The 19,886-nt window shown below is 39.5% G+C and overlaps 1 protein-coding gene across 7 annotated transcripts in view; it reads right to left on the bottom strand.

Moving 5' to 3' along the window:
• The window catches only part of CLASP1 (cytoplasmic linker associated protein 1), a 177,558-nt gene that overhangs the window by 62,574 nt on the left and 95,098 nt on the right, over positions 1 to 19,886 (bottom strand). For 5 of the 7 annotated variants that reach the window (XM_030454748.1, XM_030454749.1, XM_030454750.1 and 2 more), the window contains exons 19-22: positions 19,333 to 19,503; positions 10,082 to 10,189; positions 6,736 to 6,903; positions 967 to 1,074 (exon numbers count right to left, since the gene is read on the bottom strand). In XM_030454748.1, coding sequence (XP_030310608.1) covers positions 967 to 1,074; positions 6,736 to 6,903; positions 10,082 to 10,189; positions 19,333 to 19,503 — 555 coding nt within the window. The remainder of the gene's footprint in view (positions 1 to 966; positions 1,075 to 6,735; positions 6,904 to 10,081; positions 10,190 to 19,332; positions 19,504 to 19,886) is intronic. The other 2 variants (XM_030454753.1, XM_030454754.1) reach the window with 1 other exon arrangement.

The following is a 19,886-nucleotide window of genomic DNA, read 5'->3' as shown; positions in this document are numbered from 1 at the left end:
ATTAAAGTTGCAGAATTAAGCCCAGAATACTGTGCTCCACTTACACCTGCAGTTTGTCACTACATAAAAAATCAGATCCTGTAATAATGTTCTTCAGCTTTGATGAAATTTCTCACTTTTAATACCACATGCACAGCTGTGAAATTACTACATAAATTAAGAGGGCCTGGAGACCAATTACATTTCATTATGTCTGAGATGACAAATCTTTCATACAAGTAATGTATTAGGATTGAATATATGATAGCATTTGATCAGAAACATGAACTACCCTGCTGTCTTCAGCCTTGTGCAGAAAAAAACTTCTGCATGTGGTACATGTAATAAGATTTTCTGTTTGCACTGTACACTTCAGCTGCACAATAATGATGCACCTCTAAAAGCTCAACCTTTCCATGATTTTAGGCTGCTGGAAAAAAGTTTCCTACAAAAATGACATATCCAACTTGTTAATTGATGACTGACAGTGATATGTAAAACCTCTACAAAACAGAGCTTCTATAAGTATTGGGGGATTTAGTATAGAAATGATACACTGCTACTGTACCTAGCTGTAAAAGAATCAGATTATAAGTCACTCAACTAATCACTCAACAGAAAACTACAATGCTACTGCCTACTTCACTGTGACCTAGAAACCTGAGGATTGCTCTTCCATAGATTTCCATCAGTGCTGTAAACTGAAGCACAGCAGCTGCATCTAAGCTGACTTAATGAAACTAAAAATTACCAAGGTCTAGTTTGAACTATTTTCCCACTAGCAGTAAAGTGCTGAGAACTGGAATTGAAGCATGCAGAAGAAAATATTAGGGAAACAGGGTTGGAAACAGGGAGTGTGTCAGGAATCCAACAGAGGACACGAAACAATCTCATTCTACCTGGCAGTGTCTTGAAAAAGCAATCAGAACAAGGGGAAAGGAGGAAAAAAAATTGACCCTTAAAGCTCCAATGCCTACATGTACTCACCAAGTGGAGGAAAGCCCCGAGCAGGGCTTGTATCTCGACTGCTCTCACGGCTGGTATCACGGCTGCACCCCTGACTCATGCTGGGTCGGGGGATACGACTGCTCCGTGCTAGCATGCAGCATGGAGAGTTTCAGAGAAGGTGAACAAGTTTAATGAGGACAGAAAGCTCAAAGTCAAGTCACATTTCTGTTAGTTACGGTAATTATTACATTAGTAATTATCATCTGCAGCAGCCTGCCCAGGCTATTTACACACCGACTACCTTACATGCTGAGCTGTGTTTGTGAAGTGAAATTTCAGCAGCATTAAACCTGTGGTTGACAGTCTGCCTTTCCTTAAGCAATCCCTTTTGTTATTCAAGCACAACAGGCACCTTCAGTCATCTAAGGGAGCTCTACTGCTACAAAGCATGCAAAACAGATGAGGCTGGAAAATCGTCCTGGAATATTTTTTCCTTAATTATAAGATAAACATCCTTCTGGAACTAAACAGAATTTTTAACCAGATCAAAGTTTTTTAAAATAGTCACAATACCAATATGATATTTTTACATGGATTTGCCTTTCACAAAGATTTTTTTCAGAAAGTTTTGCCCTGAACAAATACCCTAAGGAAAAGATGTATTGTACAGACTTATAAAAAACATGTTTCTCCAATGAAAGGTATGGGGAAGAAAACATTTAGATCCTGAACACCTGAAGGTCCGATTAAAGAGTGCTTTGAATTTTAAGACACCAGCAGCTTCAGATCTTCAACAGAAGCAAACTTCTGCTTCTCAGATCTTTCTAAAACCTTATATTTATGGCTTTATATGCACATTTATGGGGAGCTTTAAACTATATTCTTTACTTTGACAAAACCCTACACCAACAAGACTTGTCTGTATTCTGCCAGCTATCAAGGGCTTAGTTTCCCACAGCCTAAGAAGGCTCCTGCCTATCAGCTGTGTCACAGGAACTCATCCTATGCATGCTCTTCCTTTAGCAAGGTAGAAGACAGAAGATGAAGCTGCTTTCATAGTAAAAAGCAATACCACTGACTTCAGCTGAAGCTTTGACCAAGTAGGAAAACCAAAGCTAGGCCCTTAAATGTTGCCTAACATCAAGAATTTTATGATTTTATAAAATGAGCAATTTAGGTATTTAAAATTGGATTACTCCTCTGCAAATTGTATCATTTTCATGTGAAAGATCTTTGCTGAAAGTTATTTAATAAGCTTTATGCACAGTAGAGAATAAAATGTTTTCTTAGGTACAGTAATAGCGGTAAATTTTAGCAGTTTACCTTAAAGAATTTAATAAGAGGGATTTCCTTTGCTGTTTTGAAAAAACAGTAGCGTATTTTAAGTGTTCATGAAAAACCTTTAAGGAATTAAGTCATGCACAGAGTAAAACCTATCCACCAGCTTTGATGACAACGTAGCAGAGGCACGTACATACAACATGAACCTGCTTTACACTAATACTTTAACAGCATCCTCCTGTTTAGAAAAATAGTGCTATTTGTATGTTTCAGAATATATATATTCTTATAAAGATGTATTGGTTAGTATACAGACCCCAATGCCTAAACTCAAGCTAATAAAGTTCCCCTACAGTGCTTCTGTGGGCTTATATACACTGGATGTATTTGTATCCTTTCACATAAAACAATACAAAACAAAATAGAAACTTTCCTGTTTAGGCTTTAAAAGTCAGACTATTACCAGTTTCCTGGTTTGTCAAATCCCTTCCAGTTTTGCAAAACACAGCCCATATCTCTCAGATAAAATAATGGCTCTGATGGCTGACCTTTGATGTCAGGCAATACAAGCTGAGCTATTGACCAAACTGATTAGATTACCATAGTGTCTAAAACTTGAGTTATTGGATGATCTCCTATTAAATACAACAGATTAAATAATATGAATTGGAGAAATCAGGGTCCATGGGTACAATTAACCCACCTCAGATGTACAAAGCAAAAGGCTGAGGGGTGAACTACAGGTGAAAGTAACACTCCAAAGTTTTCCATACAAATACTTGCTTGACACTGAGGGCCCTCTAGAAGCAAGCCTCATTCTTGGGTCTTGTGCTTATCTGTAAATAATGGCAGCCTTCACACCAGGTTTGCACAAGCAGTTATTTCTTGAATCAAAGAAGATGTGTCCATCTTTTCTATAATGCAACCCTACTAGAAATTAGCAAATGCTCTTTAGAGAGGGAGAGATTGTGAATGAGTAAAAAACCATTGTTCTTCCATAACAGCTAACAGCAGCAGCATGATGTATGAAGAAAATGCACTGGATGAGACCAGACTCTTATGACAATGCTGCAGATGAAGCACAGTATCGACTGCACAGAGCACTCAAAACCAAACACTGCTCGAACATAAATCTGCATGTGACTGCATACAGATAAAAAAGCAAGGGGAAAAACAAGTGGATTGAAAATAATTGAATGATGAGACTGTCATGGACTCCCAAGCACCTGCCCCACTTTTTTTGCTGCTGTGTTGTGTAGGGAAGATTTGGTATCAGCTGTTTGTAGTATCTTCTTTGGGCACTGCCAGCAATAAGGGCCAGTGATATTGCCACTTAAATGAGATTTCTGCACCTTCAGTCTATGTTTGCAGTGCAGGTAGAATTCTTAATTTCAGAATTCCCAGCCTCCAGAAGTTGAACAGAAATTAAGTAAATGAGTAGTAAAATTTGTTAAAAGCAGACAAAGCAGACAGTAGACCCACAGCCAGCTCTGGACTGACAGCCTAGGGCAGGAGAGGCATAGGTTGTTTTCAATAAAATCCCAACTTTCTAGATGCATCCCATACATCTTTAATTTTATCAATTTCATCTGGAAAGGCAGAGCAGTTGGATACAGTTCACACTATTAATAAAAGACACCATTAGGCTGTTTTACAGCAATGGAACCCAACAGATGCCAATACCAGCAGCAGAAGTCAACAGTTCCTATTTCCCAATTCATCACTTGGAAGAAACCTGCATTTCATTAGGGTGTGACTTTTACCTATTCCTAAGAGGAGACTAAAATGAGCAGATGTTTCCTTTACATCAGTACAAACATTTTAAAGAGCCTGTAAATGCTGCCTAAGCAGCAAATGGAAAGCTCTGCAGTGGGGTACGCCCAGCAGAGGCAAGTTGAGAACTGCCTTCAAGCTTTCCAAACACACACAGCATAGTCCCAACAGAGTGCTCCTGCATGAAACTGATAGCCAGAAGAACCTGCTCCCATTTTTCAAGAATGGCAGTATCAAATCTCTCACTCCTTTCGGTTTCAGCTGTGTCACATGATCTAAACATCCCCAAAAAATTAATTTCAAGCAGATAAAAATTCCAATCCATGGGAAACGGACATCCCCTTTTTTGAGTTCTCCTTCAAGGGGCCCAAGGCAAAGCTCACGATTAAGTGGACTATATTCTTCCCTACCCAACAGGCAAACAAATCTCCACTGAGCAGACAGCAATGGCAAGGTTAAAACTGACAAGGGCCACAGAGCAGGGCCATATAGGTGACCACACAAGACCTCAGCATACCAAATGTACCTCATCATGCTCCCTCTTGGAAAACAGTACTTCAAGTTTTCCAGCATACAAAAGGAACATACTTCTTGGATACCTGTGATCACCATGAAAATCTAAGCCAATAGCCAGGTGCTGAGGCTAAGAGGCATCTACATGCAGAGGCTCTCCAGCCTCTCCAGCCCAGAAGGCCCAGTGGATGGTTCCTGTATAAAGGGCACCTGCACGCAGGGATCCACTTTGTGTGCTGAACCTTGCACACAGCACTGGTCCCACTGCAGTTCCCAGGCACTGCTGCAAAAACCATGCAAGCCAGTGGGGAAGTTATGAGAAGGATCCAGGCATTGCCCACTTCTAAGAGCCTGACCTGCACAAAGGTTCAACACTTGCTACACTGCAACATGGCCATAGGCTGAAGAGATGTTTCAGCCCAGTGGATAAGCACATGGTTTTCAAATACTTAAATAATCCCAAAGAAGCCTAATGCACTGCATGCACACTTGATGCCAGATATGTGCTCAAGCAACTTCTTGAATCTTATTCTGAAAGTTTATCAGCATATTTAGGGACAAGTTGAGTGGGAGTCTCATGAAATGGACAAATGAAAAAATGTCAAGGAAAGAGAAGGATTGAAGCACCACAACAAGAAAGCATAAAATACTGTTAGCTACTATGTTATAGAGTAATAAATACAATGGAATAATGGTATAAAGATGACAATTTAAAAGCCATCTCCATCCAAGCCAAAATTGCTATTTTCAACATCCAATGGAGACAGTTTCTGTACCTGAGTGGCTAAAGGCACCACAAGTGTCAAACTCTCCTGATCCCATGACAGCCCAAAGAACCACATCTCTGATAGATCTGTCAGAGTTCTCTCCCACTCCCAAAGAACAAGCACTGACTGTGTTCACAGGGAGCATATCAGAGCAGTGAGGTAACAAGTTACATGTTCAAAACAATTCAAGGCTCCCATAATATACCTGAAAGCAGGCAACCCAAGAGTGAGGATTTCTGGCACAGCAATTTCCCTTCACATGCTCAAAACTGCTTCAAATCAGATTATATAATGTAATGATCAGCTTAAGCGTGTGTGATGGCACCATCCAACATTCTTTGCTTCCTCCAAAAAGCATCCTTCTTTTGCAGAATGATAGCAAAACAGTTAACTGGGAGGCACTTAGTATTTTTAAAACAACAGACAGAAAAGTACATTTCATACAGAGGCCATAAAATAGATCAGACATTAGAAGAACATTGAATCTGGAAAAATAATCACAATGAACATGAAATATTTTTTATGAGTCATAGCAGCATATGCACACAGGTACTTTAAATTAACTTCAATTTACCTGAAGAATAAGATACTTCTCTATTAACAACATACTTAGAGAAAGGTAGATTAAATTTAAAACAAAATTGTTATGGCAATAGTTAAAAATTTAACTTCCAACAGTAGAGCTATCATTCCAATCAATTTCAACCTACTAATAAATTCTCTGGAGATTAAAATAATTTATCAACATATTGAAGTGTTTTTTCTCTACATAAGCTTCAAACTCATGAAAACATTTCCATTTAAAAAATGAAAACAATATTTACTTGTTCAGACAGCACACTGAATAGCTTTTCACTTCAATTCAGATACATAGAAGTTGATATATAGTGATGTTTACTCACCCAACTTAAAAAAAAATGGGTCTGCTGATAAATTTGAAAATAAAAGCTATTATATGATATTTGCATAATAGTCACTCAGATAAGAATACTGGAAACAGAACAATTAAAGCATAAATCTAAAACACCATCTAAGAAAGTGGCTCCAAAATACTAAGGATGAAAGAAGCAAATGATATAAGCTACAAAACAGCTAAAATTTTTCAAGAAGGTGCTCTCTGCCCTTGATTCTGACTGACTGTAAAGGTTGCTCAAATCATTTTAGGACTAAGCTGATGATACCAAACAAGGTATTTTTGCTGGGATGGTTACTCAAACTTTTTTGCTGCCTAGTCTAGTAACATTGCTCCTGTTGCATTTCAAACAAGATATCTCATGACTTCTTTACACCTAACTTCGAAATTACAGCTCAATGTGGAAAATTAAAATTACTCTACTACAATCCACAATCCCACTCATTTACCAGCTGAAAAGCTCATGGTAACAACAGTAACAGGTAAGCAGTTTCCTAGGCAACAGGGAAGCCTCTCCTCCAAGCACAGCAGTCAGCATGTCACTGCAGTGACCATCCTTACCTAGTCCTATTCTGTTGGGACTCGTCTCCCGACTGCATCCCTGGCTCCGAGGGATCTTGCTGCGCTTCTCTGAAGATGATGGCACTGGAGGGACTCGGGATGTTCCAGCACTCAGCCCACCGTAGGTGCTTCCCAACAGCTTACCCGGAGAACTAGAGCGGCTGCCAGCTAGAAGAGAACCAGAAATACAGAAAATACACCTTTAAACACCTTTCCAAAGATTTTAAATACTTTGATAGCAAAACTGGAACACAGTCAGGTCTAATAATTTAATCCAAAACACTCAGAAAACTAATGGGAATGCTCCCCATGGTATTTCAGGGAAAACTGAGGAAAGCCCATGGATAATAAACACTGACATCAGCAAGCCTGCCTATATGAACCACACTGCCTGGCCAGGAACAAGACCAAAGCAGACCCTGCAGTCTAAGAACAGCCCAGCCAGATTTACCTGAGCTTGCAGAGGTGCCAGGAGCAGCCTTGTTGCAGCACCATGGAATTCACAGGCTGTTTCCCCTTCTCAACACAGCAAGACAAATTAAACCTGTGTGAAGCACCATGCTGCAGCAAGCTGGCTTCTGGCACAGGTAACCCCTGCTGCATGGCAGCTCAGGCACCTGCATGCAACACTGCAGTAGTGGCATCACTTTCCTATAATAATTCAGTGAAGGCAAATTTTTTAAAATACCCCCTCAACAACAGATCAGCACAATAAAAGGTAAAATGTGTTAGGCTGTCACGTTTGTAGAGATTCTGGCTTACTTGGGTCTGACTGATTAAAGAGAAACTATCTAGTTATTTTTCAACTGGAGAAAATTTTTAGCCAGTTAAGTAGTTGGCTTGTTTTATTTTTCTTTGTCTGTTTGAATAGTCCATCGCAAGTTTACATTTCTTCTAAGCCATGTTGTCTCCAAAACAGCCTCTACCAAGAGTTATTTACCTATTTATATTCCAGTTGCAGCAGATATTTCTATTTGAAATAGCATTGCTAGCTCAATGAAGTGAATAATATTTTTCTTTTTTTTCTGTGCTTCTTCATATGCTAAGTTGTTTGAAGATCAAGTAATGCTAGCTTAAAGGTAAACACAAACTGACATAATAGATTCTTTGTGTTTTCACATCACTGAAAATTTGGTGTTGATATTACTGTTCTATAAAGAATGTATAGATCAGAATAGAATGTATAAACATTCTATTTGTTTGCTAGAATAGCATGGAAAATTATATTTGAAAAGGTACCAAGAACATACTCAGGCAAGCTCACATAATGAATATTCATGTTTGTTTCTTTCTGAAAAGTATGTACACATCTCACAAAAATTTCAGTTCCAGATAGTATTAGGACTAGGAGTTAAAGGCTGTTCTTATGTCTTGATTCAAGAAGATATGCAGTTCTGTTAATCTGACAGACAATACCATAACACATATATTTTAACTTATTTCCACCTCTGGTTTCTTGGCCAAAACCATTCTGAAACAATAAAGCTATACACTCCAAACAGGTATGTTGGTGCTGAGAGAGTCCCAGTCTCACTCACACACAGCCTCCACATCCTAAAAAGCAAATACTCCTCTCAGTTATGCTGCTGCAATCTCACTGATGTCAGCACCGAAGTAACTGGAAGAATAATTTAGAACCTGGGGTTTAAGCAATGAGATAGATTCAATATGCACAATGTATGCTTAACCATGTTTGATTAGTATAAGAAAGCAGAATCATTGGTCATACACATTTGCATTTGTGACTAAGAAGATGCTTTTAAAGTCTCATAGTTAGGAGAGGGTGAGGGAGCCTAAAAGCTTAGCAGTTAAAAAAATGTGAAATGAGAAAGCAAGAAAGGGAAAACGTTTCTTACCACCAGCAGGATTAGCTGATCTGGATCCTTGATTATGAGGGCAGACCAAAGGACAGGCAAAAAGTGGATTAAAAGACAGCAAGACAATACAGCATTCAGCATGCGGTTTATGCTATAGACAATACAGACAGATTTATTCACAAACACATCACTCTTAAAGCCTCTGCAGAATGCAATAAGTTAACATCCTGATGCAACTAACAATTTCCCAAGGCTCATGAGCTGCTTAGCTAAATATCAACCAACACTGAGACCCATGTTCTGCTCTAAATTACACCTCAGTCCAGTCTGCAAAATTGCAAGAGGTTTATCCTCTGTGTGACATAAGGAATGTCCACTGTGACTGTATTATATTTGAATTCATGTTATCTCATACAATATTCAGCTTAAGGATAACAATCACATCTAATTGGGCTAGGCTGGAACTGGGATTCAGAAAACTAGACCAAAGCAGCAGGTTCAGATGTGACCACTCTAAAGATTCAGAAGAAATTCTATAAAAAAAACCTAAACCCATAATCTTCAAAACATTTGGATACCCAACTACTTTAAATACTTCTGGAACTTGTACCATCTGATTACACAAGGTTTCACCAAACTCAGTTTAGTAAAAAAGGTCATTTCTTGCTTTGGATCAGTTTTACATTCAAAACTGAAAAAAATCGGCATATCAAAGCCCAAATTCCTTCATGAGCTCAATGTGAAAATCTCCATTTAGCCCCATCCTCAATGTAAAACTTCCCTCTTTGGCTCTCCCAGCCTAACACAATGCTGTGAACTGCTTTGCCCATCCCTCCAGCATGACAGAGCAAAACAATGAAAGCATGAACAGAAATGGGCTTTTAAAGAGGGGTACAAAGCAAGACAAGTCCTCAGAACAAATAGGTCTTTCCACAAATCCTGCTTCCTCTTACAAGCTCACCCTCCCCTCAATTCCTCAAAGTTTGAGTGACAAAACTCTCCTGAGATAGACATGACAAATATGTACCACATGTATGGCTCCTGAGGGAAAACCCTGTCTTGCCAGGAAGCTGGAGAGCACAGATGTGTCATGTGAATCAGCAAGGAGAACCACATCCTCAGTATCTACATGAAATAGGTATTTTAAATTGATGCCCACTCATTTACTTCAGACAGCTCACGTTACACATACAGAAATACAGTCACATAAGCAGGAGAAGCTTGGCAGGGCAAGAGCCCAGGACAGCAATCAGTTATGGATGCAGAGAGTGCTTCAGAGAGACCCAGTGCAAGTTGTTTAGTCCTAACACATCAGCACAAGTGGTAAAAAAAGGCAGCAACTGAGCACTCAGATTTGGGGACCTATTTGTCAGCAAGTGTACACACTGGCTGAGCGGGGATGGGTTTTGTTACACATCCAAACATTATTAGCAGAAATAAACCTAATCCTCAGCTGATGCTACTACAGTTCAAGAAAAATGTATTAATAACTATTTGGTTTTCTCCCCCCAAAATAAAACACTTCTTACGCTGGGACTGGGAAACCACTTTAGCCCGGCTGCGGCCTCGGGTATCAGCAGGTGTTGAGGTGACGCTTGTGGCACTGCCAGAGCTCTGTCTCCTTGTACGAATCCGACCTGGAGGAATACAAAGACAATCAGACTGTCAGTATGTTTCTTCCAAAGGCAGCAGCAGCATCTAACGTGCTGCTCTATGCTTGCAGGGTTGGTATATACACAGTTAAAGAGGGTACAGTTGTAATTTTTACAGAGAAAGGTAACAACTTTCATTAGACTGGCTGAGATGCAGGGCAGGGAGTGGGCACAATCAGAGTCCAAAAACTTTTCTTTCTGTCAGCTGAATTAACTAAAAAAACTACCTCTCTGAAGCTTTTGATTCTGTTCTATAGTACACAGCTTCCTAAATCAAATTATTACTTTCTGACAAGGCAATCACTCGTTCAGAGATGGGTGTGACAGGTGGCCTCCCAAAGTCCATCGCTGGGACTTCCAGGTAGCAGTTTGGTGCTTTATATCCTGATCTGCATAACAGCCTGGCACACACTCCTGCAAGAGTCTGTCAACACAGCCTGACTGCTTTTATTTCAGGCTCATTGAGTTTTTCCTGCTGTTTACATCCCTCATATTTATCCAGCGATCAGTGTAACTTTACTTGTAATCGAGAGTCCCATTTAACACAATCAATGTTGTGGAAAAATGATTCTGTGTGTCTGCTCTTTATTTAAGTAGAGAATGGATAAATAGTCTCAAAGTGTTCTTGGGTCCTTTTTTTGTCCTTTCCTCATGAAAAACCACAGAAATTTGAGCTAGAAAAGCTTACAGGGTCATCAGTTCATCCCCTTCCTGGGACAGGGCTGTTGCCTACAGAATGTTCTCTCCAGTGCTAAGCATCAATTATCTGTCTCTAGTTAATGGGAAAGAAATGATAATTAAGAGCAACACAATGAAAGCCTCCATCAGTACTTTTCAACAACTCAGTTCACAGCCAAATCTGAAGCTGTTTCTCAGGACTCATGCCAGTGCTATCCTGTATTCAGAGGATGACTTCAAGTTTCAGGCACAACAATAAAAAGAAAAAAAAACAAGAGGTAAGAGAAGCGTCTAGACAACTGCACCCACCAGTTTATAGATATCCATCTCCTGCCCTTTGTCTCTACCATAAACACATAGGGAAATATGAACAAGGAAATATACATTTCCCACCCAAAAAATACCACTTCACATAAGGTACACATGCAGGACAAGACAATGGCAAGCAGCCCAGGCTGAACGGATTGAGAGGTCTGTTCTTCTCAGAGCTCTCAAAATATTCATAACATGGTCTGCAAGTTTCTCATATACACAGTGACAAGATGTTAAACTTTTCAAAGAAAGCCCAGACTTGTTTGCAGGTGGAAGACAGCTGTACTTCAGATGACTCCATCAGCATCTGGGTTTAAAACAGTTTGGTAGACAAGATAGAGATCTACACTCAAACAATTGTTTGTGGACAAGACATAGAGGAGATCATTAGCATAAAACTGAGAAATTTTTAACTATTGGCTCACCTAAACAAGCTCTGAGCATATCTATGTGGGTCCAGTCATGAAACTGGATGCTTAGGTGGTCTTACCATCCATCAGCAAGGCTGCAGATCTCCTCTGCTCTAGATCATTATCTTCCCTTTACAAATGGTCAGCCTGATCCACATCACAGAGACAGCTCTTTTTCAGCCTGTTCCTACCCCTTGCACGAGCAGCTATGTGTAGATGAGCAGATCCACTGTGCCATCCACCACAAGGTGGGCACCCCAAGCCCACTGCAGGCTTTATAGAAGGTGTGTATGGGGAGGAAGGCAGGAGGACCTCATGCTCACCTCAGCAGCCTCAAGGCTTCTTTTCATCAGTCACATGAGAAGAGCACCACTGGTGGCAGCCAGGGTACAATATAGTAAGACAAGTACTCAAACCTGACCAGTCTTAGTAATGAAATTAACCTTTAAAAACACCAACAGAAAGCCAAGGCACTGCAGAAAGTCCTGGGGATCAACTCAACCTGAAATTCCACATGGCAACAGTCTTGAAAACATTCAGTTACATCTGTGAGCCAAGAAAGAGTGTAAAGGGACAGATGCCTTCTCCTATGCACAGGCCATTCTTAAGATCCTCAACATTTTCCTGTGCTTCCTATATCTACAATTATTTTTTTTTCCCTTTATCAGCAAGTGACTAAGAACTAAGGCAAACTGGGACAATACGTAATAAGCTGATCCTCTCACTTTAGCAAATACACAGCCTAAAATAATGCACTAAGAAAAAACCAAGAATAGCTACTGATAGAAATTTTCAGAGCTTTAAGAAAGAAAACTGAACCACGGGGTCAAAATTAATCAACCTGTGATTATCAGTAAGATTATAAACAGAGAGCTCAGTACTATTATGAAACCCCTGAGAGCCCGTGGACAGATTCCTACTAACTTCAGCAGTTTCTGAATGAATGAATACCGAGGAAAAAGTTCTATTTCCTTTTGAACTGGTAGATTTGCACAATGACTTTAGTCAGGGAGAACAATGTGGGATGAAGAATTACTCTTGCAAAGGTGAAATACTCTACACAGGCTTTTTTCATCAGTCTAAAAAACAAAGGCCAATGAGTTTGACCCAACATTGCATTGGACTTGCATTGTGCAAATGAGAGCAGAAATTTGAAATGCATGACATAGATGATGTAATGGTACAAATACTGCAATACAACAGCTGACCCTAGCCCATGGACTTTAAAAAAGTAAAACATGAGGAAAAAAATACTCTCAAATTCAAGATCAAATTCTTCACATGTTAATGTGATGTTTATGTACTTTCCAAAGTTTTATTTTCTGAACTTTAAAAATTACAGGATTTTTTCACGTATTAATCTTGCTTCCTGCACACAAGTGACTCAAAGCTATTCTTGAAGAAAAAAGTTAAGAATCTAAGTTCTTCCTATCCAAGCAAAATTTCTAGCTGCAAAACAAAGATCAATTGGAACTCACAAAGCCAGGAGAGGGATCTGGGATGTTTCACATGTTAACTTCTCTTCATACACGTGCACAGCTTTCTAAATTAATCTTACAATATACAAAACCTATTTTCTTTATAATCATGTAAGATTTTTGTCTGGTTTTGTCAGTAGTTGTCTAGCTTGAAAATCAAGGTTTTTAATATATATTATACCAAGTTCAGCATCTATATATAGAATGTCATTTATAAAATACAAACATCCCTCAATACTTTAATCTACAAAGAAGAGTCTGCATTCTCATCCAAGAGTTATTTGCATACAGGAATATGTGGCTTTATCTCTGTGCTTCTATCCCAGACAGAAAAATTAATTTCCAGTAAGACTGCAAATAACAGATCAAGTAATTCAGAATTTTTTTTATTGTTAAATTCATGCAAATAAGCTCCCCTCCCAAAACCTTTTTGCTTTCAAGCATGCTTGTTTCCCCGTCTACCTTAAACTGCAGATGCAGTAATTCACATTTCATAAGTACTGCTGTTCTGCTCCTCTTAAAAAAAATCACTGCAAGCTGACAACAGCAACACAGCAAAGGAACTGATAAAGACAGCCCCTGCTAGTTTCCAAAAACCATAGAAATATTTCCATAAAAAAGCCCTTGATCTAAATTTGACATGTGACACCCCATTGCTGGTACCAAAGGTAATTTGAAAGACTCCATATAAATCATTTGTACCAAAAAATCATTTAAGGTGTTAGGGGGTTTTGGTTTTCCTTTTTAAAATTGCTATGAGTTCTTACAACAATCAATGGATCAGAATCAACCTTGAAATGTCTAACATATGTCCAAAGCTGGGATAGTTTATTTGGTTTTGTTTGTAAAGGAATAAGAAGAGAAACATTTTATGATAACATTTTTTGTGTTACAAGTGGCCACATCTGCATCCCCAGTGTTTTGAACAGACATAGGCTGAGACCCAGCCTATGTATTATGATGAAAAAAACAGCCTTGAAATAGTCTAGAAGTAGTAACAGCTCCACAGCTGAGTTTGATCAGTTCCATGGCATGAATACTGATACCTACAATCACACAAGTTCTATATAGAAGCACTGGAATGGTCATGGGCTCTCCATTGATCAGGTTAATGCATTCAGGTTACTCATCACTGGTTTTCCCCCTCAGTTGAAAACAGACATTCCTGAGAGAGCCTCTGGGAACCCCCCTAGCTCTGTTGCTGCTAAATGACACAGACAGCTGAGAAACATCATCACACAATTGATGTGCACACATCAATTGAAAACATGCTATATATATAAACCTGTTAATAACTTTTTACAATTACATGGCACAGTTTCCATGCATATTTAGTACATGTTCAACATTATACTAGTGTAAGACTTGATTCTGCACCATAATTTTCCCCAAACATTACTCGACCCTGACCGGAAACCATCAGCATATGATGCCTCTGGGTTCTTAACAACTACTCCCTCCAAGGCCAAGGGCTGAGGGAACAACAGTGGCACCACTTTGCTCTACACCAACAAGCACAGGCAAACCAAGTCAGAATTTGCAAAGAGATGGACCAAGAGAACAAAGAAACCTACAACCTGGACATTTCCATTTGAGATACAAAATTCAGTCAAACTTTTAAGTCATTCCTTGTCCTTTAGAAGACAAGATGGAAGAGCTTTAAGGCAGAGGGAAAAAAAACAAACGACAAAACCCACCAACAATGGTGATTTCGTGAACTGTGTTATTCCCAAAGTCTTTATCAAGGCTCCAGATGTCCAGCTGAACTTTGGTGCTAAAGGTGTGCTCTGCTAACTGAAAATTATAATAAATCAGATTTTATGTCCTTTTGGTGAATAATAAGAACTATTAAAAACTGTGCCACTGACTCTGGAAACTGCTGATTTTATTTTAAACTCGCCAGTTTTGGAACAGAACAGCATTTATGTTTCCCCTTCTTGGGAAAGGCTTGTCTGAAAACCTTGTCTTTATGCTCACTTTGACAATGGCAGCCAGATAACAGAAACATTCTGAACCAGTTTTCTGTATTGCAAGTCAGCATTATGCATCTTTTTAAAATAGTCCTTGAAAAGCTGTTTCAGGATAAAACAAGCAGAAACTTTTCTGAGGTCTCCTTTTAATTAGTCATAACAAGCATGAATTTAGGGCACAACTGCTACCTGGGAAGCAGTGGCTGGGAAGTTCCAATCAAGCCTAGGAAGACTTGGATCTTACAGGCTTTCTGCCTACAAAGCTCTGAATGACATTCAGGAGATACCCATACATCAAGGGTCAATCAAGACTTAAGTATCCATTGCATGAAGACACAGCCTCACAGCAGAAGACCTGCGCAGATTTAACTGGCATACAGACACACACTACTTTTCCATAAGGAGCATTTGCCAATTGGAATGACACTACCCAAACCCAAAGGGCTGACACTCTGGTCTTAATTTTTATTCTCACCACCATAACCTATTCTATTTTGCTCCTGTTTTGAGATGTCTGGATCAGAAATAAAACACTGAGAACTGAGGGCAGATGGCAACAGTCAAGTTCACACTATGCTGGCTCCTCAAGTTCACACCTGAGGGGAAGGTGCAGAACTTTTTAACTGTAGGTACAGAAAATGAAGATGGGAACCCAACTGCAGATTTAACATCAAGCTGAACCACACAAAAAAACGACAGGGATTTGCTCTTAAGATTATTTACTGGTGACCTGCAACCCAGGGGCACAGGTGTGGATGGAATTTCTGCTCTTTATATTCAAAGAGTCTTGCACACTCAAGCATATCCAGAGTAAGGGGATGTTTTTCTCTTCCTCTGACCTCTTAATTTTTACATTTATGTCAAGAATATAAAGTTTGGCTTTCCCTGTAGTTCCTGACAAACTCAGAAGGCTCAGACTGTAGGACACACCAAACCCTGAACAAAGGTCAGTTCCCTCTTAACTGTCTCAACAAAGGAAAACAAATAGTTTCAAACACTGATTGAACTCATCCTTCAAGTGCTCTGGCTTTAGTGTGCCGTGTTGTTATTATTCTCCCTGAACCTCACTCCTCCAAAAGCAAAAGAAAGAGCAGGGATCTAGTATTTAGCATGAGGGGGCTGGAAAAGCCCAATTCTAAAAGTTCATCTCAACCTTTCTCCCCAGACCACTTGCTGGCTTCTACCACAGATTTTCCCAAATCCAATCTGCTTCCACTGTAGCTGAAAAAAAATCTTCCAAAAAAAATTCCACCCTTTTGCATTATGACAATCAAGCAGCTAATAAAACCTGAATTAAGGTATTCCAGAGGTCGGCTGTTTTGGAAGAGGTCTCCACAAATATTACATCCTAGAAGATGACTGAGACCTGCACAGGGTTATTTCCTATATTAACATTAAACTTTCAACATTTCAAATTTAGGCCAAAACCAGAAAGGTTTTGAGAACTGAGGAGAAAGGAAAAGAGACAGTAATTAATACAAAAAGCTCAGGATCACAACAATCTGAAACTTCCATCTAATTTTCCATGAATTTAGCAATATAGGTTTTAAGGCCAATTTTTTATTTCTTATCACTGAGTAAGCACAAACAATTGGCCATGATGCAGAGTCAGTTCATCTCTCAGCACCAAGATTAAGTTCCAGTTCTGCAAAAAGTAGATAACCCTTCCCTCTGATTAATAAATCAATGCATCAATAATAGCAAGGAAAAAACACATCACAACAGTGCAGTGGCACTTCTGAGAATGTCACATCCAAATACAAGCAGCCATCGAGGATATGAGCACAGACCCAAAATATAGTAGTGGGTTTCTTAAAAAGAGACTTCCATCAGGAAAAAATGGGTTTGCTGGGGGGTGTGGTGTCTTCATTATGTGTAGAGGGAATTCATTCTTTTAGCTCTTGTCTACCTCAGAAAATGTGATTTCCCAGTGATCTTTTCTTCATTTGAGAGAAATAAAGAACAAGCTTTGACAATAAGCCAGAGAACTAGACTGGGAGACCTCCCAAACTAGAAGGCTCAGTGCTCTTGAAAAAAAGCCTTTCCTCCAGCTGTCTCAGATGTAATGTCACCTCACTCAGACAGTTAACAACAAAAAGAGAGAGCTCAAGTTTAAAGAGGTTGACTGAGTACTCCTCCCCTAGAGATCATTGTTTACTGTCCTCATTTTTCTGCCATGTGATCATCTCATTCAATTCTCTCACTGCCCAGTCCCTTCCCGAAAGCATTTGGCACTTGTGACCTGAGCTGCGGATGGAAAAACACAGCAAACCTTCACACATCCTGGAGCAATAAAACACAAGCCATGTCTTGTGGGATGTCTGTTTTGTTTTGCTTTTTTCATCTGTGGGCCAGTCACTTTCAATCAAAAGCAGTGCTATAAATGAGGAGACCCACGTACAGAAGTCATAAAAGCAGACTAGTGCCTGTTAGTGGGGAGGAGCTTGAAGATAAAGTGGAGAATAGCCCATGGCACCAAAATGAGCAGGACAACCATGCAACACTTTCATGCAGGTCACCAGTGAACATGGATGAGAACCAGATAACACTTTGAGAACAGAGACTACGTAGGGTGGTACGACTGTGGATACACCTCAGTTACACAGAGAGACTGCTTACCCTCAGTTTTAGTGGTAGTACCATCTTTATGCAAATTAAAAAAAATAAGGAAAGGGTTAATAGGGAAAATTAGTAACATCCACAGAAATGGGCATTATATATTAGCTACAGAAATATGAAAAAAAACCCAAAAAACCAAAAACAACCACAAAAAAACAAAGAAATGCAAAAAGTTGAAAAACACATTTGCAGGTTGTCCCTCCCGCAATAACCAACCTTTGCCAAATTCCATTGTCTTTGTTTGCCTTGCCATTTCTCTCACAGGAATGCACAGGTCACAAATGTCCTGACTAGCTCACAAGGAAGCAGGCTTCTTTAAGAGCAGTCACGTTTCCATCACTTAAGAGTGCATTTGCTGCTTTCCTCCTACACTCAGTATTACAAGAAAGACCAACACGGTATTCATTCTCCCACCTCCAAGCACAAGGCCAATTTTGGTAGATACTCGCCCTCCTCTTCTGTTCTTCCTCATGACATAGTATTGTTTGAAAGCAGTTTTGCCACTGAGGCAAGAATGCAGCACGACCGAAAAACGGTTCCTTCTGTAAACTTGAAAGTCAGCTGTTATGCCATCAGCTTTATATTTTGAGGTTTTTTCTATTCAAAGTTTCCACATCTTGAAGCAAGTATGAATGGTATAAATCAGAGTAAGAATTCAACTTCCGAACCAAACACGATCAACACATTTAAGCCAAGTTAAGGTATTTCAGATATGAAAGCAACCTGCCTAGAAAAGCAGTCTATAGACACCATCCCTATATTTCAGAAACCAAGCTTATTTTATCAGACTGAAGATACACTTCTCTTACAGTAAGGAGAAGCAAGTTTCCAACTGACTTGGTAAAGACAATCTATACACTTTAAATCCAGATTATCAATTTCTGATTTTTCTTCCTCTGGTAAAAGTAAATCGATCAAAAGTCTAGGATGAGATTAGCATGAAACTAGCAGAATGAGAAACTAACTCAGATGATCAGATCTGCTCATAACTGATTTGAAACTCTGCAGATAGTGTCAATTACTGCCTTGCATTTCCTCCTTCAATGGCATCTCTAGAAAAGAAAGATCAAATGCAAACTTTAAGAAACCCTGGGACACCTGAAAGCGATATATGATGCTTAGAAAGAAAAGCATGACATGTGACTAATAACCCAAAGAGTCAGAATAAGAAACAGATACTTATATCCTGTGTGGTGGAATGGAAAGGCTGACTTCTCTTTGCTTCTGAATCTTTCTCTTCCATAAAACAGAAAGTAATCAAGCTCAACTAAGATGTACTGATCAAAGCATAAAACAATTAATGAATACCAGCTTCAGGAATGGAGGGAAGGAAGAAACAGGGAGAAATGTCAAAAGGAATTGAGCATTATTTTCCTCAACAATGTCCCAGAATCAGAATAAGATCTGCTTTTCCCCAGAAAGAAGAATAAGCTGCAGACTATTATGCAATTCAAAACATAAGCTGCTGCTTCAAGTCAGTTCTGTTGCATGCTTTTTCCTTAATCCCAATGGGAAAAGGACTGCACACTGATCCTGAAGAGCTAGTAACTATCTCGGAGATATGTTCTTCTACTTACAGTTTAATATTCAAATAAAACCACAGGGCATTTTCTGCTAGTAAAGAAAGCTAACTGCAAGAGTAGAAGAACATGTAGATTTACCTAGTGATGCGTATGAGCCTGGGGGCAAGGCTGCAGCAGAACTGAAGGGGGTGGATGCTCCAGAAGACGTCACTTTTGACTTGGCACTAGCTGCTGCATTCACATCGACGTCACTGCGGGACCGCTGCAGAGATCCTGGTGTTGACACAGATTTTGTACTTACTGTAGATGCTGCAGATGGGAGTGGGAGATCCAGAATAAAGAAGATTAATTTTTTGAGCTCTGCGCTTCAAAGAGCCTGACAAGCAGTTTAATGTACTATTTTTAATGCTCTCTTCTGGCACCGAAATACTTTAACTAAGAATGCTTTATCAGGGCAATGTGGGCTTCCCCACACTGCCTGAAAAGATATTTCAATGCTGACCTGATGCTACATCTAAGAACTTTATCAGACACTAACCTAAATGCTGAGATCAAAAGGCTGCCAGGCCAGTAATAAAGAAATTTCTAACAGAACCTAGATGGGAAAGTTGAACCACAGTACTCATCACCAGCCTATGAGCTGCTGGTTGAAACAGACCTGCAGGTCCTTCAGTCCAGGTTCTACTAACTTC

Source organism: Calypte anna, chromosome 7 (genome assembly GCF_003957555.1).
Source record: "Calypte anna isolate BGI_N300 chromosome 7, bCalAnn1_v1.p, whole genome shotgun sequence".
In the NCBI taxonomy this organism is placed as follows: domain Eukaryota; kingdom Metazoa; phylum Chordata; class Aves; order Apodiformes; family Trochilidae; genus Calypte; species Calypte anna.
This window is presented reverse-complemented; position numbering and strand designations above follow the sequence as displayed.